At 43.1% G+C, this 19180-nt stretch overlaps 2 protein-coding genes and 1 pseudogene across 2 annotated transcripts in view; 2 read left to right on the top strand and 1 right to left on the bottom strand.

Annotated features, from left to right (window-relative positions):
* Positions 1–7011, bottom strand: part of VPS35 (vacuolar protein sorting 35 homolog (S. cerevisiae)) — a 37925-nt gene extending 30914 nt beyond the window's left edge. The window contains exon 1 of the mRNA XM_008580291.1: positions 6934–7011. Coding sequence (XP_008578513.1) covers positions 6934–6936 — 3 coding nt within the window. The 5' untranslated portion in view covers positions 6937–7011. The remainder of the gene's footprint in view (positions 1–6933) is intronic.
* LOC103596625 lies at positions 3148–3615 on the top strand (annotated as a pseudogene).
* Positions 7012–7292: 281 nt separating the features above from the next.
* Positions 7293–17646, top strand: ORC6 (origin recognition complex, subunit 6). The gene is made up of 7 exons (XM_008580289.1): positions 7293–7586; positions 8878–9007; positions 13076–13239; positions 13467–13556; positions 14731–14843; positions 15788–15856; positions 17080–17646. The coding sequence occupies exons 1-7, from the start codon at positions 7522–7524 to the stop codon at positions 17205–17207; spliced, it is 759 nt and encodes a 252-aa protein (XP_008578511.1). The 5' UTR covers positions 7293–7521; the 3' UTR covers positions 17208–17646.
* The last annotated feature ends 1534 nt before the right edge of the window (positions 17647–19180 follow it).

Raw genomic sequence — 19180 nt, 5'->3', positions numbered from 1 at the left:
CCAATAATACTCTACCCCACAAGGCTATCCTTCCAAAATGAAGGGCAAATAGTATATTTCTAAGACAAACAAAAACTGCAGGAGTTCACTATCACACAACCACCCTTACAGGAAATTCTCAAGGGAGTACTGGGTTTGGTGCCTGAAAAATAACTACCACTGCAATAAAATTCAAAAAAAATCAAAACTTACTAGTAAAATAAAAATGGCAACAATGAAGAGAAAACAAACAGAAAAAGTTTATCTACAACCCAAGGAACCAACAAATACAGAAGACAAACAGTAAATTAGAAAGAAAGGAACAAAAGACAATTAAGACATCCAAACAAAAAATCAATAAAATGCTAGGAGTAAATCAATGCTTTTCAATAACAACTCTTAATGTAAAAGGATTAAATTCCCCAATCAAAAGACAGAGACTGGCTGACTGGATTAAAAAGGAGGACCCAACTATATGGTGCCTTCAAGAGATCCACCTCACCTATGAAGACTCACATAGACTAAGAGTGAAAGGATAGAAAAAGATATACCATGCAAAGAGAAATGAAAAACGAGCTGGAGTAGCTATTCTTATGTCTGATGAAATAGACTTTAAACTAAAAACCATAAAAAGAGATAATGAGGGCCACTACATAATGATAAAAGGATTGATCCATCAAGAACATATAACAATCAGAAATACATACACGCCCAATGTCTCAGCAGCCAGATTTATAAAACAAACTGAGTTAGACCTAAGAAAGGAAATAGACACTAATACCATAATAGCAGGGGACCTGAACACCCCACTATCAGTATTGGACAGATCATCTAGGCAAAGAATCAGCAGACAAACATAGGATCTAAACAATACTCTAGGGGCCGGCCCGGTGGCGCACTGGATAGTGCGCTGCTTGGGAAGCGCGGCGGCGCTCNCCATACGACCTAGCTATCCCACTGCTGGGAATATACCCGGAGGAATGGAAATCATCAAGTCAAAGGTATATCTGTTCTCCAATGTTCATTGCAGCACTATTTGCAATAGCTAAGAGTTGGAACCAGCCCAAATGTCCATCATCAGATGAGTGGATATGGAAAATGTGGTGTATCTACACAATGGAATACTACTCTGGTATAAAAAACAATGAAATACTGCCATTTGCAACAACATGGATGGACTTAGAGAGAATTATATTAAGTGAAACGAGTCAGGCACAGAAAGAGAAATATCACATGTTCTCACTTATTTGTGAGAGCTAAAAATAAATAAATACACAAACAACCTGGGGGGGAGGGAAGAAGACACAATTACAATTCCTTGCAGTTGATACAACAAGCAAACAGAAAAGAGTTTGTTGGGAAAGAGGGGAGAGAGGAAGGAGGGAGGGAGGTTTCTGTAATGGGCTACAATAACCAACCACACTGTATATTGACAAAATAAAATAAAAATAAAAATAAAAAAGTTCATGGAAAGATCCATATTATCTTTAATACTATTTTCCCACAAATTTTTTGAAGTACCCCCATGCACACAATGGAATATTACTCAGCCATAAAAAGGAGTAAAGTTTTGATATGTATTACATGAATGAGTCTAGAAAACATTATGCTAAATAAAAGAAGCCAGACATGAAAGGTCACATATGGTATGATTCCATTTATATGAAATATCCTGAATAGATAAATCATCCATAGAAACAGACCATAGATTGGTGGTTAGCAGGAGGGAGGGTGGAGGAGTAACTGCTTAATGTGTACGGGACTCGTTTCAGGGTGTTGAAAATGTTTTAGAACTAAACAGAGGTAGTGGTTGTACAACACTGGGAATGTATTAAACACCACTGAATTGTATACTTCAAAATGGTTAATTTTTATGTTATGTCAATTTTCCTTTAATTTAAAAAAATGACTAAAGACAGAATGCCCCTTACACAATGAGCTGGAAAAGTGGAAGACAAGGACTTATACATAAACATGAAAGTAAAATCTGGTCTGTTTCATTATCCAAGACAATCAAAACAACACCTCATTTTGAGATTAACAAAGAAATGTGAGCCACATAAAACCCACTTCTGAACTAGAATACTATATAAAAATGAGAAGTCTCTTGGTCTAATTTTGGAAGGATAAAAAAATTAACTGAATAATGAGCAATGCCATGTACCTCCCTTTACTTTTTTTCTATAACAAACTCTAGTAAACTGATTTCCCTACAACCACTCTTCCTCAGAAATATAAATACATTTCAAAGAAAAAGTTAGGTCTTTTAAATTTCATTTAAAGGGAACATAAATTTACATAGCAGAATTATTAGCATAAAATAAGGATTCTGACTTAATGAAATTTACTAATCATCATGGGCTAGTCCTCTGAGAACTTTAGCTATTGTTTGGATTTCATTAAGTTCAAATGGTCAACTTAAAGATAAGTAGTGATATATCAGGACATTTTTATAATAAGTGCTTTTTTTATTGTGGTAAAATATACAAGCATCTTCACATTGTTGTACAGTCATCACCACCATCCATCTCCAGAATTTTTTCATCTTTCCAAATGGAAACTCTGTACCCATTAAACAATAACTCCCCACCTCGTTCCATCCCAGGCAATTCTACTTTCTCTAAGTTTGACTACTCTAGTACATCATGTAACCGCAATCATACTATCATCTGTCTGGCTTATTTCACTTAGTATAATGTTCTCAAGGTTCATCCATGTTGTACCATGTGTCAGAATTTCCATCCTTTTTAAGGCTGAATAATATTCCATTGTATGTATATACCACATTTTGTTTATCCATTCATCCTTCAATGGACATGTGTGTTGCTTCCACGTTTTGGCTATTGCGTATAATAATCTTTATTGATCTCTTACCAGCCCCCACCAAAAACTAATAAAAATAATAATTTTTATTTTACAGCAAACAAAACTGGCTGTAAAGAGATTGCAAATAGCTCCAAAAATATTTGTATAAAAAACTAGAAAAATTCAGTGATCTATAAACAAATAAAAAAAAATTTTAGCAAAACGCTTCTATTTTGTATCAACTGGGATTAAAACTAATAAAATTTAAATACAAAATGTAGAAAATTACATAAGTCAACTTATTACAAAGGCTACAAATGAAGAAATAAAGCTATAACAGAAAGCAGCAGCACAAGATACAAGATGGCAGTCACCAGGAGGTTGATGAAGGAGCTTGAAGAAATCAGCAAATGTGGAATGAAAAACCTCTGTAACATCCATGTTGATGAAGCCAATTTATTGACTTGGCAAGGGCTTATTGTTCCTGACAACCCTCCATATGATAAGGGGGTCTTCAGAATCAAAATCAACTTTTCAGTAGCAGAGTACCCATTCAAACCACCGAAGATCACATTTAAAACAAAAACCTATCATTCGAACATTGATGAAAAGGGGTAGGTTTGTCTGCCAGTAATTAGTGCTGAAAACTGGAAGCAAGCAACCAAAACCTACCAAGTAATCCAGTCTCTCACAGCACTGGTGAACGACCCCCAGCCCAAGCAGCCCCTTTGGTCTGACCTAGCTGAAGAATACTCTAAGGACCTAAAAAAATTCTATAAAAATGCTGAAGAGTTTACAAAGAAATACGGGGAAAAATGACCATTAGACTAAAATTTGCAGTGATTGATTCCAGTAAGTGTGAGCAGAGACCCCAAGCAGTGCATTTAGATACCCTGCAAAGCAGGACTCTGGAAAATTGACATGTGCTACCGCCTGGCTTTTACTTGTGGCAGTTACTAACTTTCCACAGTTTTCTTAATTAAAAATGGTTTAGGCCAGCCCGGTGGCGCACTGCTACAGTGCGCCGCTTAGGAGTGCGACGGCGCTCCCGCCGAGGGTTCGGATCCCACACAGACCGGCCGCTCACTGGCTGAGCGAGGTGCGGTCGCAACACCGAGGGTTGCGATCCCGTTGCCGGTCCCGGTCCGGTACGGGCGCGACACTGAGGGTTGCGATCCGTTGCCAGTCACGAAAAAAGACAAAAAGGAAAAAAAAAATGGTTTAGGTAACCTGTAAAGAAAGGATTAAAAATTTAAGATATTCTTAAAAAAAAAAAAGAAAGCTATAAGAGAAATGAATTTTTACATATTACTCATAAAACAATGTAGTTGTGCTACAAATGGCTATTCTTGATGCCCTTCCTAAGAAGTGTCACACACAGCAGCAACAGTTGTAACATGAACATGCTATCTATGTCTCCTCACTCGTGAAAGTGGTTTTCCACTTACAAGTGACTCTGCACTTGACAGCTACATGGATCAGAGAAAAATAGAAATACTACAGAATCAAGATAAAATTAACATTTTAGCTTGAGTCCTAGAAACAGCTCTCCCTAGTCTACATGGTTATAAGGTACAGAGAAAAGCAACTCATCACTTAGAAAACTACTCTCCATTTAAACAATGTGCTTTTGTTTCCTCTTCTATAAAACAGGCATAATAAGAGTACCTGCATCATTGTTACAAGGAATAAATAACACAGATAAAGCTCAAAAATGTGCCTAGCACTTAGTAACAAGCAATAATAATAATAAGTAATATTTTTTTTTTCAAGTAAGAGATGGCATCTCCATATGTTGCCCAGGCTAAAAGTGCAGTGGCTGTTCACAGGCGAAATCCCACTACTGATCAGCACCTAGTTTTAACCTGCTCCGTTTCTGTTCTGATAATATCCCCCCCCCCTTTTTTTCTTTCCTCCTGACCGGTAAGGGGATCGCAACTCTCGGCACGGTGTGGTCTGCACCACACTCAGCCAGTGAGCACACCGGCCATCCCTATATAGGATCTGAACCCACGGCCTTGGCGCTCCCAGAGCTGCACTCTCACGAATGAGCCACGGGGCCAGCCCCTGATTACATCCCTTTTAACACAAGCTATTATCTCCACCCATCCTAACAACCTATTTGTTGGTCAATCTCCCTGCTCATATGCCATAGATGTAATCTAACAATACAATGCAAATCAATTGTAAAATGAAAACTAATCTCACAAAGACAATTTCATCACGTTAATGAAAGTGCTATTTGAAAAACGACGATATGGCACAATAATTGAAGTAGCCAGAATTAAGGATGATCAGGGGATGAGAACTTCAAAACATAATTTGAATCCCAAACTGGTGCTAACTTCATTTACCAATTCATACATCTCCTCCCCAGGAGCACACCATGAACATTCACTTTTCCCGGCTTCACCCATTGGTGATATCCTTTCTTCTCCACCTGGAGAATTTATGGCCACCTTCTTCAGAGTCTCGGTTCACAAGTTACCTCCTGTAGTCATTCTCAGGCTCCCTAGACAATACTAACACTCCCTCCATGACCCCCAAAGCTCTGAGCTGACAATGCTAGTAAAGCAATTCTGTTTTACAGTAAGTTCCACAAGCATGTCTTCTCCACTAGACTCTTAAGTCTGATCACATTTGTATCCATTGCCCAACACAGTCCATGACATTGAAGGCACACAAGATGTTTGATGAATTGAATCAGATTCTAGAATTTTAGGACCGAGTAGGGCCAAAGAGGACAACACTTTGTTTTCAGATAACAATAGTGAAACTCAAAACTAAGTAAATTGCCCAAGTCAAAAAGACAGTGGCTCTGACATGACTGATACCCAGGTTTCCTTTCCCAATAAAATTCAATAGGACAGGACTGTGTGTCTGGCTCACTGCTTCACACTGTTCACCCAGCATACAAGTTGGCTGTATACTAGATCCTCAATTAAGTTCTTTCCATTACAAAACAACATAAATGTCAATCCATAAGTGCTGAGAAACATACAAATCCTAAAGTTAAATTTTTACGCTGGTCTTATATCAATTCCAAATTGTAAAAATTCTAAATAAGCAAAATCAACTTGTATGGCAATATATTATATGAAAGTAATATATGTCAAACATTTAATCCTGCTTTCTGCCGCATTTAAAGTGAAATCTGTTTCCAGGCTTACAGAAATCCGTCTGATAGAGTGAATAATGAGACATATAAACTGACATACAGTATACCAATATGCAAAAACATTATTTATACAGTGCATACTATGTCAAACGCTAATAAAATGCAAGTGAAAACTTGCCTTTGTGGAAACCAGACACAAGGATTCCCATTTTGAGGAAGTTAAAGTTTACTGGCCAACTGCCACACCAAGATTTGCTGCCATCACGCAGAGTCTCTAAGGAGAATGACTACTTCCATCAAGTAAAATGTAAAATGCTTGGATTTTATCAATGGGGAGACAAGAGAGCCAGGGTGCCCAATGAACAAATGCTAAAGGATACAAGCAGTCTCCTTTCTGATCCTCAGAATTAGTGGAAAACAGAATGAGTCCTTCCAGTAAATTCACATAAGCAGGTCCCTAGAATTCATGATATACACTGCAACAGAAGGGTGCTACAAAGCCAAGAAAGGCCAGGGAACCGTTGCGGTCCCTGTGGTAGGTATTTCTTTCTAGGAAAGGGCGTGGGACCGGCAGAGCACAAATAGGCACAAAAGGGTGGAAACGCAACATCGGGGCGGGTCCCGGCGCCACCTCGGAGCCTCCAGTCCTCCGCACGCCCCAGGCCGGCCGGACGCTCAGACCTGGAACTCGGGCTTCCTTCATGGCAGGGAGGTGGCCGATTCCATTTCGAGGCGGCCGCGGGCCTTCATGGACACCCCCCCCAGCCCCCCGTAGACTGAGATACCCCTCAAAGAGGCCGCCTCATCTCAGAGCAACGGCTGCAGCCAGGAGCCGCCGCCCACCCCGAAACGGATCAGCCAGCCTGCGGCCTTCCTCGGCCTGTCCCCTGCCCTGCAGGCCAAGGCGGGCTGGCTTTAGCCGCGATCGGCCTGCGGGGCCCCTACTCCGCCTGCAGGGCTCCAAGGCGGTGTGAGAGATCAGGCACTGCGAGAAGCGTCGGCCCAGCGCCCGCCGCCCCCTCGGCACTCACCATGGCGACTCCCCGGAGCCTGCAGCAAGCAGCACCTAGCCCGCGCGGAGCCTCCCGCGATCATGTGACAGACGCTGCGCACCCCTCCGCCCTCCAGCAGCCCCGCCCTCCCCAACCCCGCCTTCGGGCGCTGAAGGCGGCTTCTCTATTGGCCGGCTTCTAGGAACCCGAGTCTCGCGTGTTTATTGGCCCCAGCCTCATAACACTGGACTGACGGACCTAGGCGGCAGCCAGTCTCTCCACAGTGTATGAGAGTGGGCGGGGTGGTACAGGGCAGTAGGGTTCACTCGGGGGCTGGCGGGAGACAGCAGGAGGGAAAGGCGGTGTCTGACGAGTTTGTCAAGAAGGAAGGAATACAAGGAAGGGAAGCCGCCAGTCCACGTTGACTACATCCGCCTTAGAGAGTGCACTCGTGATGCGCACGCGCAGAATGAAGACCAGGACAGGTTTGTGGGACGGCCTCAACGTCTAGTCCCAACCAATCCACATGCGCCGGGGGTGGAGCCTGGCTTTCACTGGCCGGCGCGGCGTCTGCGCGCGGGTTTCGTCGCGTTGCAGCTGCTTGGGGAAGTCGTTGGCGTCAGCGTCATGGTGTCCGGGTTGATCGCGCGCCTCGCCCCGCGCCTGGGCCTCGCCGAGCCCGACGTGCTGAGGTGAGTCGGCCGTTTGCGCCTCACGGCCCTGGTTCCTCCTCAGGCGAGACCCGCACCCTTTCCGAGCGACCGGGGGCGCGGGAGTGACAGGGAGCGCCGGGGCCGGGGTAACCAGGAGGAAGAAGGGTTGTTTTTTGCAATAGTGCACAGGGGTCTCTGGAGTCAGGGTGCTGGTTCTGGCTTTAGGAAGAACTTCCCGGCTGTGGGCTTATATGGGATGGCAAGAAAGGGCGACGGTAAACGTCCCTGGAAACAACTAGCGCTGTGGGATGCACGGTGGGGTAGGAAAAGGAGTGAGGGAGGACTTGCAGTCATTCCGCAGACTGTTGACATGCGTGGACTAGACGGACGTGGTAGAGACCCTATCGAGGTCACTGTCTACAATGACGAGGACTGTAGGACATCCAACGGGGAGATGTGCCGGACGACTGGGGTGTGGGACAGCGCGGCCTGGCCGCTGCCTTTCTTAAAAATTCAGGAACGGCCTCGGAGGAGGTGCCATTTGCGCTGAGACCTGTTCGATTGAAGGTGCCAGTCAGGGTAGATGTGGTAAGAGAGGCCCAAGCAGAGAGAACAGCCCTTGCAGAAGCCTTGAGATGGGAAGGAACTTTGCAGGATTCAATAAAGCCGTTGTGGCTAATGCATGGAGAGCAGGACGAGGCCCGGTGCCTCAGCAGTCGATTAGGTGAGGCAAGGGAAGGAAAAGAGCACTTCGTAAGATTCGCAGACAGACCTCCTGCACTCGGTAATTATTTAGAACAGCCGTTCTCAACGTGTGGTGTCTGGACCAGCAGCATCAGTATCAACTTGGCACATTTTAGAAATACAAGTTTTTGAGCCCTACCCCAGGCGTACTGATCAGAAATTCTGGGAATGGGACCCAGCAATCTGTGTTTTCACAGGCTCCCAAGGTGATTGTCGAGTAACTAAAGTTTGAGAAGCACTGGTTTAGAGGAAGGGGGAAAAAAGAGGAACTCTGGTCTAACCTGCCTGCCTCTCTGATTGTTCATGCTTGTTCCCGGTAATGGAAGGAGGAAAGAAGAGTTATTTTTTGGGTGAATTGAACTTACTTTTGCCTGGAAGCACTAGAGCACAGTGGTGTCTGCAGTCAGGGTGCTAATTCTTTTAGAGCTTCCCCTCCCCAAAGGATGTGAGCTTCACTGCCAGCCTCAAATAAACTTGCACAGTAGTTAAGCTCAGAATGAAGTCCACTAGCCTGTATTCATTGTTTACAAATGTTGGACAGACTTCTGGAAAAGAGTTTTAGTGAACACATTGCCCTTATAACCAGGAAAGCAGAAGAGTACTTGCGACTGTCCCAGGTGAAGTGTGTTGGCCTTTCTGCACATACCACAGAAACCAGTAATGCAGTCATGTGCCTGGACCTTGCAGCTTCCTGTATGAAGTGCCCCTTGGACAGGGTAAGTACGTCCCACCAATGTCTGAAATATACATGCAACACTGAAGCTTAATCATTGCATTTTAATTTTTGGTTGGACTGATCCTGGTTAAAACTCTTATGTTTTAGAATTTTCCTGGCTATCCTCAGGTGTTTATTTTATTTTATTTTTATTTTTATTTTATTTTATTTAATGAATCAAAATCTATTATACATATTTTGGGGGTTGAACATTGAGATATGTTGATCAAATCAATATTACTAGCATATGTATTGTTACAAATCATAATTATTCTTTATGCCCCTGTCCAGTCTCTCCCCTTTCCCCATTCCCTCTCCCTCCTCCCTCTAATTACTCTAGATTTCTTCTCTCCTTCTGAAAGAATCATGGTTATTCTGTTAATTTGTTGCCTAGATGATCTGTCCAATGCTCAGAGATGTGATCGGGTCCCCCAATATTAGCAGATGCTGCTTCTGTCACTCTGAAATGGCCTTTGTGGAAAGAGACATCCTCTTCTTTTCTTTGACTCTGCTGGTGACTCTCCTTGTGTGAATGCACTCCAGTGGTTGGTGGACCATTTGCGTGGTGCTTGTGGTGTCTAGTTGCTTTCCCGGCAGCCATGGTTATTGTAGAGGCTGCAGTGGGCCACCTACATGGAGGTGCTGTTTCTGGTATGCTCCTTGGCACTGGCAATATGCCTGGTTGTGGGGTGTGTCTGGTCCCCTTCTCCATGCCTCGGGTCACCAGGTGAGACCCAAGGAGCTGGCTTGGTGTGCCTGGTTGAGGGAGGGCGGTCTGGTCCCTTTCTCCATGCCCTGGGTCTCTGTGTGGGCCCTAAGGCACTGGCGTGGCATACCTGGTTGTGGGAGGAGGGTCCAGTCCCCGTCTCCATGCCCCGGGAGGGCCCTGAGGCACTGGCATGGTGTGCCTGGTTTTGGGAGAGAGGTCCGGTCCCCTTCTCCATGCTTCAGGACCCTGGGCGGGCCCCGAGGTGCTGGCATGGTGTGCCTGGTTGTGGGAGAGAGGTCCGTTCCCCTTCTCCATGCCTTGGGTCCCTGGGCGGGCCCCGAGGTGCTGGCGTGGTGTGCCTGGTTGTGGGAGAGAGGTCCGTTCCCCTTCTCCATGCCTTGGGTCCCTGGGTGGGCCCCGAGGCACTGGCATGGTGTGCCTGTCTGTGGGAGAGAAGTCCGGTCCCCTTCTCCATGCCCTGGATGCCCAGGTGGGCCCCAAGGCGCTGTCCTGGTGTGCCTGGTTGTGGGAGAGAGGTCTGGTCCCCTTCTCCATTCCCTGGGACCCTGGGTGGGCCTTGAGACACTGGCTTGGTGTGCCTGGTTGTGGGAGAGAAGTCCAGTCCCCTTCTCCATGCCCTGGGTCCCTGGGCAGGCCCCGAGGTGCTGGCATGGTGTGCATGGTTGTGGGAGGAGGGTCTGGTCCCCGGCTCCATACCTCAGGTCACTGGGCAGGACCCAAGGTGCTGGCTAGGTGTGCCTGGTTGTGGGAGAGAGGTCCAGTCCCCTTCTCCTTGCCTCAGGTCACTGGGCGGGCCTCAAGGCACTGGCACAGTGTGCCTGGTTGTGGGAGAGAGGTCCAGTCCCCTTCTCCATGCCTTTGATCCCCAGGTGGGCCCTGAGGTGCTGGCTCAGTGTGCCTGGTTGTGGGAGAGAGGTCCAGTTCCCTTCTCCTTGCCTCAGGTCACTGGGCAGGCCCCGAGGCACTGGCACAGTGTGCCGGATTGTGGGAGAGAGGTCCAATCCCCTTCTCCTTGCCTCAGGTCACTGGGTAGGCCCCAGGGCACTGGCACGGTATTCCTGGTTGTGGGAGAGGTCCAGTCCCCTTCTCCTTGCCTCAGGTCACTGTGCAGGCCCCGAGGTGCTGGCATGGTGTTCCTGGTTGTGGGAGGAGGGTCCAGTCCCCTTCTCTGTGCCTTGGGTCCCCGTGCTGGCCCCGAGGCACTGGCACAGTTTGCCTGGAAGTGGGAGTGGGGTCCGGTCCCCAGATCCAAGCCTTTGGTTCCCAGGAAGGCCCCAAGGTGCTGGTGGTGTTCCTGGGCCGGAACTAATTTTTTTGTCCTTTGCTTCTAACACAGGGGAACTTCCTGTGGGAACCAGTACTTGAGTGTGTGGTTGTTTAAATTGCTGCTTTGCTGCTGTTTCCCTAGGGAAGGCTTTTTGTGCAGCTCTGGGTTTAATGGTTGATCTTATAGGTACTTCGGCTCTCCAGAGACCAGGTGGATCTGTGTTCTGTGGAATCTCTGATCTGTGCCTGAGTCTTTTCATCAAACTGCACCCCATGCAATTCTGCATTCCTGACCAGTCTCCTCTGAGTGGTCTTGTGCTGATTGGGGGGCAGGTTGTCTGTCCTTGCTGTGTCCCAGTGTTCTCCTGGTGTTCCCATCTCACCTACCGTCCACACTCCAAACACTTCCCATGGGACGGGCCCGGTGCCATCCCTTCAATGACTCACCGGCCTCTGAGTGGCTCCCTTTTTCTGGTTGTTCTGGCTCCTTGCTCCTTTGTGGGTCCATGGGAACCCTATTAGTGGTCTTGCTTTCCTCGGGGCCTCCAAGGCCCTCTTCTCTCCTACTGCCTCCAAATAACTCCATCTGAAGGGCACAGCTGTGGCTTCTGCCAGCTCCTGCTCCATGCACTCATCAGCTCGAGCCTTAAATCAGCCACTGCCCGAAACGCTCAGAGCAGCTTTTTCTTTCTCTTATCGTGGTTTCTCCCACCTTCATGAACTCCACAGGTCTCTTCTCCTCTTCCCCTGAGCTCCAGCAGCCCCAGCTTGGCTGATGTTACATCTTTATAGGTGTAAGTTGGTTGATTTGTGGGAGAGAGTGATGCTGGGAACCGTTTATTTTGCCATCTTGACCGGAACCTCCCTTATATGTTATTTTAGATGGACCTTAGAATTGTTTTGTTGAGTCGGGGGAAAAAATTTCGCAATGTTCTCTTTACTCTCTACTGTCTAGATCATCACCTCTTTCTTTCCTAGGGACCATCTGCCATGCTGCTACTATCATTATCCTCCAAAAACACATACTTTAAAATCCATGTATGTTTATATTTCAGTATCACAGGGGTTGAGAGAACAATCTTTGGAGTCAGGAAGAGTCAACATGTTGAGACCAAATCTTAACACTGTTACTAGCTCTGTGAGCCTCCAATTTCCTCATCCATAAAGTGAGGATAAGAATATTCATTTCAGTGGGTTAAACAATGTACTGTATGTAACCCACATAACACAGTAGCTTCATCATAACAATATGCTCATTAAATGGTGCTATTGAAAACACAGTTATGTTGGCTTCCCATTACCATCAAATTCTCCAGCCTCTCTCCAGTCCTGACCCCAATCTACAGTATGTACCTAACAGACAGTGCACTTTAATGGTTTGTGGCTTTGAAAATGCAACACCTTTTTTATCCTGGAATGCTCTTTGGCAAGCTCCTATTTGTCTTACGTGACTTTGCCTTGGTCTTACACCTTTATGAAGCTTTCCTTGACTCTCCCAGGCAGAGTTGGTTTCCTACAGTTGTTGATCCTTCTGTTTCCCTCTCCTCTCCCTTTCTCTCCTCCACATACACATCCTCCCCACCTGACTCCCACTACTTCCCTCCTTCCTTTTCCCAATGAATTGCACATTGGCACCTTTGCTGAAAAACAAGTAACCATATATGTGTATCACATGGTTTTTCACTCACAGCTCAGCTATATTAATACTGTGTAATAGGGGTTGGCTAGTTAGCTCAGGTGGTTAGAGTGCAGTGTTAGAACACCAAGGTCAAGGGTTCAGATCCCCATATGGGCCAACCCCCAAAAAAAAAAAAAAAATACTGTATAATAATTTTAAATTATCTGTGTGTGCCTGACTGCCTTTCTATAGTACGAGTTTCTTGAAAGTAGTACTTCCTCTGTCTGCATGATTACTGATTTTTTATTAAATGTAGCTAAACCTCTAGGTAGAGTTACTTACCACAGGATTAATTAATTTTGAAAAGTTGATACCACTTATTAAACAAATGTTTAAGGGCACTAATATCTAGAACTTGTGATTTTTATGATTTGTGTGTGTTTTTCCTTTCAAAGGTGTATTTAATTAAACTTTCTGGTTTGAACAAGAAGATGTATCAGAGCTGTCTTAAATCTTTTGAGAGTTTACTGGGCCTGAATTCAAATATTGGAATAAGAGACTTAGCTGTACAGTTTACCTGTACAGAAGCAGTGAACATGGCTTCAAAGATACTGCAAAGGTATGGAGCATTAAGAGTCTTATCTGAAAATATATGTTGATAGATAAAACAAAATTATCCCATGTCGTATTCTGTATTTTCAGAATTAAAAAAATAACTAATATGCTAAAGTGACAAAGCACGTATCTCCATGCATTTAAAAAGCTTGTTAGTTCTAATTTGCATTTTCAGTCCCTTTTGAAATAATATTTCTAACAAATAATTCTGCAAATACTACTTTCCCTTAGCTATGAGTCCAGTCTTCCACAGACACAGCAAGTAGATCTGGACTTATCCAGGCCGCTTTTTACCACTGCTGCACTACTGTCAGCATGCAAGTAAGTGTTCCTTTTATCTTCAACTCAGAGCATATTTTCTCTTATAAATAATGTCAGGAATAGTGGCCAAATGACCAGATTCTCAGTTTATCCCATAATGTAGCTGACAGCTTGGAACTAGTGTTGCCAGAAGTGCAGTTGCTAAGTGGCGGCCATTTACATAGGCCAGGTATTCTGATTTCAGATTCTGCCTTATGTAAGTGATGAAATCTGTCATTAAAACAGTGGTTATTTATTTTTTTTTTTTTTTGAAAAGTACTGACTGCAGTGTTCTTCAAGTAATTTGTAAAACATTTCAGTGATAAATGCTTACCTCTGGATCTTAAAATTTTGGGTTATCTGTGTATACTAACGTGTTACTCTGGGAATATTAGTAATTGTTGATATCTTTGTCTAAAGTTGCCTTATTTTATCTTGCTGGAAAATTCCTTAGAAAACAAAATGTAGTTAGTTGGCCTTTAAAAAAAATGGGTTTCTCACTATTCTAATTTTGGTATGTTTAGCTCTATTGGCTACATACCTAGGCATGATTAATGGGTATTTGTAGAAAACGTCCCTTTAATTCAACAAAGATATGTGTATATAGGGAGAGAGTGTGTCTATTATTATAAAAAACAGTGAAAATAGTCAACCCCACTTTTGAAACCAAATTACATTGACCAAAGAAAAGTTTGAACATTTCTATTATCCTAAACAAGAAGTTTGCTTTGTGTTTTTTTATTAGTGGTTGCTGTGGAGTGTTACTAGGAGGGTTTTTTGAGTTTTCTTCGGGGTGGGGGTTTTACATACCTTTAGTATAAGCATCATGGGTTAAAGTGAGGTGAACACTTAAAAATGCTATGATTGTCATTCAGCAAATTAGTAACATCTGAGATTTACTAAAAAGACATCTGAAAGGCGTGAAGTACTATAGCAGATGTCTTTTATGTGCCCCATTTGTTACAAAACAGATGCCATGTGCATTTTAACTCAGTCCAATAAACAACTAAATTTTAAAAAAAGACAAATTTGCTTGTTTATGGCTAATGACATATGTTTAGAATAAAGGAAAAACTAGACAGTTGGAGGCCTTTAATAAAGCATGGGCAAAAAGGAAATAAGTTGATAATCTGGTTGGCCAGAAGAAAAAACTATATTGGTCTTGAGAAAAGCAATTTATGAAATTCTTTTGTAGGGTTCTAAAGCTAAAAGTGGATAAAAACAAAATGGTAGCCACATCTGGTGTAAAAAAAGCCATATTTGATCGACTGTGTAAACAATTAGAGAAGATTGGACAGCAGATTGACAGTGAGTATTCTATAGTTCAAGAATGTGCCATTTGAAAATGTAGACTTGGGGGCCGGCCCAGTGGCGCACTGCTACAGTGTGCCACTTGGGAGCGTGGCGGTGCTCCCGCCGAGGGTTCGGATCCCACATACAGACCAGTTCCCGCTCACTGGCTGAGCGAGGTGCGGGAGCAACACCGAGGGTTGCAATCCCGTTGCCGGTCCCGGTCTGGTGCAGGCGTGACACTGAGGGTTGCGATCCGTTGCCGGACACGAAAAAAAGACAAAAAAAAAAAGAAAATGTAGACTTGTTGGTAAAAGTCAAATATTTTCAAACTAACTGGCTGATTCCTGAATTTTATATTTAATGCGGACCAGATATGTTTTTAGTGAGAAAATTGGTTTTTCTATTTTTCAAATACAGTAGCTTAATAACTTTTTAAAAACCTGTGACTCTGGGCCGGCCTGGTGGCGCACTCAGTAGAGTGCGGTGCTTGGGACTGTGGCGGCGCTCCCGCCAAGGGTTTGGATCCCATATAGAGACTGGTCCTCTCACTGGTTGAGCGCAGTGCGGGCGCGACACCGAGGGTTGCGATCCCGTTGCCAGTCGCGGTACGGGCGCGACACCAAGGGTTGCAATCCCGTAACCGGTCACGAAAAAAGACAAAAAGGGAAAAAAAAAACCTGTGACTCTGTGAATCTATGCCTGGAAAACAGATTCTCTCTTAACATGCTTCAGTGTTAAATGCCAGTCTCTATATACATACACTAGAATAGAAGTGATTCTCAAGTCTAACAAGAAAAGCCAAAGAAAAGAAAAGAACAAGATGATTTGCCTTCTCCTTATTCTAATATTTGGTCAGTCAAGGTACCTAATTTTTATTTGTGATCCAAAATATGCCCAAATACTAAAATTAAGAATAGGAGAAAAATTAATCTTGATAACACTTTTTTCTTTTGTAAAAGGCGAGCCTGGAGATTTAGCTTCTCCACCACGGAAGAAAAAGAAGACAGTGGTTGAACCCCCAGAAAAGGGTAAGGCTTACTAATACTGTACTAATATTGAAATTAGTACAATGTGGTTAATGCAGTGAACAGTCCTGTGCTGCTTTAGCAGCTGCCTATAAGAGTTAGGTTTAAGTAATCCCTAACCATTAATCATTTGATAAGACAGCTTTCCAAGCAATGAGTGGAAGTAACAGAAGTATTGTGTAATTAAGAATACATCTGAAGCCAGATTGCCTAGGTTCAAATCCTGCCTTACCACTGTTAAAAGAAAAACTTCACACAAATTAAATTTAATGCTTTATTTGAGCAAAGAACAGTTCATGAATCAGGCAGCATTCAAACCTGAAAACGGTTTAGAGCGCTCCACCCAGCAGTGTAAGCAGTGAGCTTTTGTAGGCTGAACACAGAAGCAAAGTAGAGAAATCACCTTATTGGCTAGGCTTTGCTTTATTTGGGCATGGTCTGATAGGAGTACTAGTTCTATAATCAGTCAGCTGATGAGTTGTTTGTGATTAGCTGTTACTTGTTTTGTTTTTTTTTCGGTGGCTGGCTGGTATTAACCTTGGTGTTACCAGCACCATGCTCTAACCAAGTGAGCTAACTGGCCAGTCCTATTTGTTTTTGTTTGCTTTCTTAGCTACAAAAAATGTTTCCAAGTTAAGTTCCAGTTTGCTTACATAAGAGCTCCAGCTACAGACAACCTCAGGCTAATGGCTTCCTTATTTACTTTACCACCACCTACTGGCTATTTGATTTTAAGAATGTCACATAATTTTTGTAAGCTTCAATTTCCTATTCTATAAAATGCAATTAATATTAGCACTCACTTCATAGGATTGTGGTAAGATTTAAATGAGATAATACTATTGAAAGTGTTTGATTCTGGGGCTAGCCAGTTAGCTCAGTTGGTTAGAGTGTCGTGTTGCAACACAAAGGTCAGGGGTTCAGATCCCTGTACCAGCCAGCTGCCAAAAAAAATTAAATGCTTTGTTAAGGACCTATCAAGCACTTAGCCTATCAAGCACGAGGTAAGTGCTTGATAAATGTTAGCTATTATTAGGATGTCTTGGAATGCTTGGACTGTAAGGAAAAAAGTGATGTGGTAGCTGCTGTTTCTACATTTCATTTCAGTAATTTATTCCCTATTACCTTAATTAATCAAAGTAGACACTTCAAACAAGTTTACTTTTTTCTTATTTCATTTATAAGCATAGAAGTTTAAAATCACTTTTGATAATTTTCTCTCATAGAAATAGAGAAGGTAGTAGAGAGCCCCCATAAATCACAGAAAGATGAAGATCAGACACAGGATTATGAAGAATGGAAAAGGAAAATATTGGAAAACGCTGCCAATGCTCAAAAGGGTACAGTAGAGTGATTGCAACTTCCAGACTGGCATGTGCTGCAAACTGATAGTACCTTGTCACCTCCAAAAAGATTTGAGGGCTTTGGAATTTTGTTTGAACTTTTATAACAAGGATCCTAAGACTATCGCCTTAGTAGCAAAGAAGCCAGCACTGGGGCTGAGTTCTGGGCAGCAGGCTGGCCCCTCACGTGAGTAACATTAGATCAACTACAGTGTCAGATTGGCAAAGCCTTGGCTCCCCACAGGTCTGCTCTTCCTCAAAATGGAATTGGAGCCACTTTGCTTTTTTGTTTTGTTTTAAGTAAAACTAAATCTCCTGTCTTATACAGAATATAACCTTAAGGCTGAATGGAATCTTACAGATTTTACTTAAGTTTTTGTGTAAGTTTTTTGGTTTGATTGAATCAACATATTATACAGCCCAAATTAATAAATGTTATTTTTATATGCATTCAAGTTGCACTCATCATTGGTTTGGAGGAATCCTTATTATGCCAAAAGTTATGTCTACTGTAGCAGGTTCCTGTATACTGAGTCACACTGCTCACCAGAGCAAAAACTCAAACTAGACTTCCTGGGTTTAGAACCCTGCTCAGCCACTTAACCACCTGTGAAACCTTGAGCAAATTAATTAACTTCTTTATGTCTCATCTATAAGTAGGAATAAAAATGGTACTACCTTTTAGAATAATTTGTAGGAGTATCTGAGCCAATACATGTAAAGCATTTAGCACAGCACCTGGTATGAGTAAGTATTCAGTAAATATTAGAACACAGAGAGAATCTCACATATGGAAGTCTCACATAATGAATTACACATTAACACCACATTATAAAATCAATAAATACACCACATCTACTTTCTTCGATATCCACATACTGAAAATTGTAAGCTTAGTAAATACTACTTATTTTAATACTATGGAAAGGAAGTTGCTGGGGCATCATGCCAGATGTGATTTTTAACTAAAATTAAGAACATATGATCTAGTTAAATATTTCCATGAGGAATTTGTATGATGAAGTGATTTCATCCAAATTTTTAAAATCTATTCAGAATGGTATCAATAATAATAGCAGTTGCCTTTTATCTACTACAAATAAGGCATAAAACCTGCTGCATAAACCTGGAGTGACTAAAAGTGGTTTCTCTTTTTTTCCCCGGCCCTTTTTAGTTCTAGAAATTTAGCAGACTAAGGCTACAAAGATACCACTATCAAATGATCCCAACCTATCCCAATGTCCAGCAAACCCTATAGTGTTTGGGAATGAACATGAGCTTTGCCACACACATTTGGATTTAAATTCTGGCTCTGCCATTTCTCCCCTAAGATTTAGATTTCTCGCTTTGAGTCAAAAGCAATGTACTCTAAAATTAAGCACATTCACTGTTTTTAAATTGTAGTAAAATACACATAACATAAAATTTATCATCCTAACCTTTTTTAAGTGTACAATTCAGTTGTTTTGCAACCCCTCTCCAGGAATTTTTCATCTTGCAAAACTGACTACCCATTGCACCCACCAGTCTACCTACATTCTGTCTCTGAATTTGACTAGGTATTTCATATAAGTGGAATCATGCAGTATTTGCCTTTGTGACTGGCTTATTTCACTTAGCTTAATGTCCTTGAGGTTAATCCATGTTGTAGCATTGTGTCAAAACTTTCTTCCTTTTCAAGGCTGAATAATATTCAATTTTATACATGTTTATCTCTTCATCCATCAATGGGACACTTGAGTTGCTTCCTCCTCTTGGCTGTTGTGATGGGCTATGAACATGAGTATACAAATATCTCTTGGGGGCTGTGCTTTCTTTTTTTTTTTTTTTTTTGTCTTTCCGTGTCCGGCAACGGATCGCAACCCTCAGTGTTGCCCCCGTACCGGACCGGGGACCAGCAACGGGATTGCAACCCTCGGTGTCGCTCCCGCGCCTCGCTCAGCCAGTGAGCGGGAACCGGTCTGTATGTGGGATCCGAACCCTC

The sequence above is a fragment of the Galeopterus variegatus genome, unplaced genomic scaffold, assembly GCF_000696425.1.
Source record: "Galeopterus variegatus unplaced genomic scaffold, G_variegatus-3.0.2 Scaffold2060, whole genome shotgun sequence".
In the NCBI taxonomy this organism is placed as follows: Eukaryota; Metazoa; Chordata; class Mammalia; order Dermoptera; family Cynocephalidae; genus Galeopterus; species Galeopterus variegatus.
The sequence above is the reverse complement of the archived record's forward strand: the minus strand, read 5'-3'. Positions and strand labels throughout refer to the sequence as shown.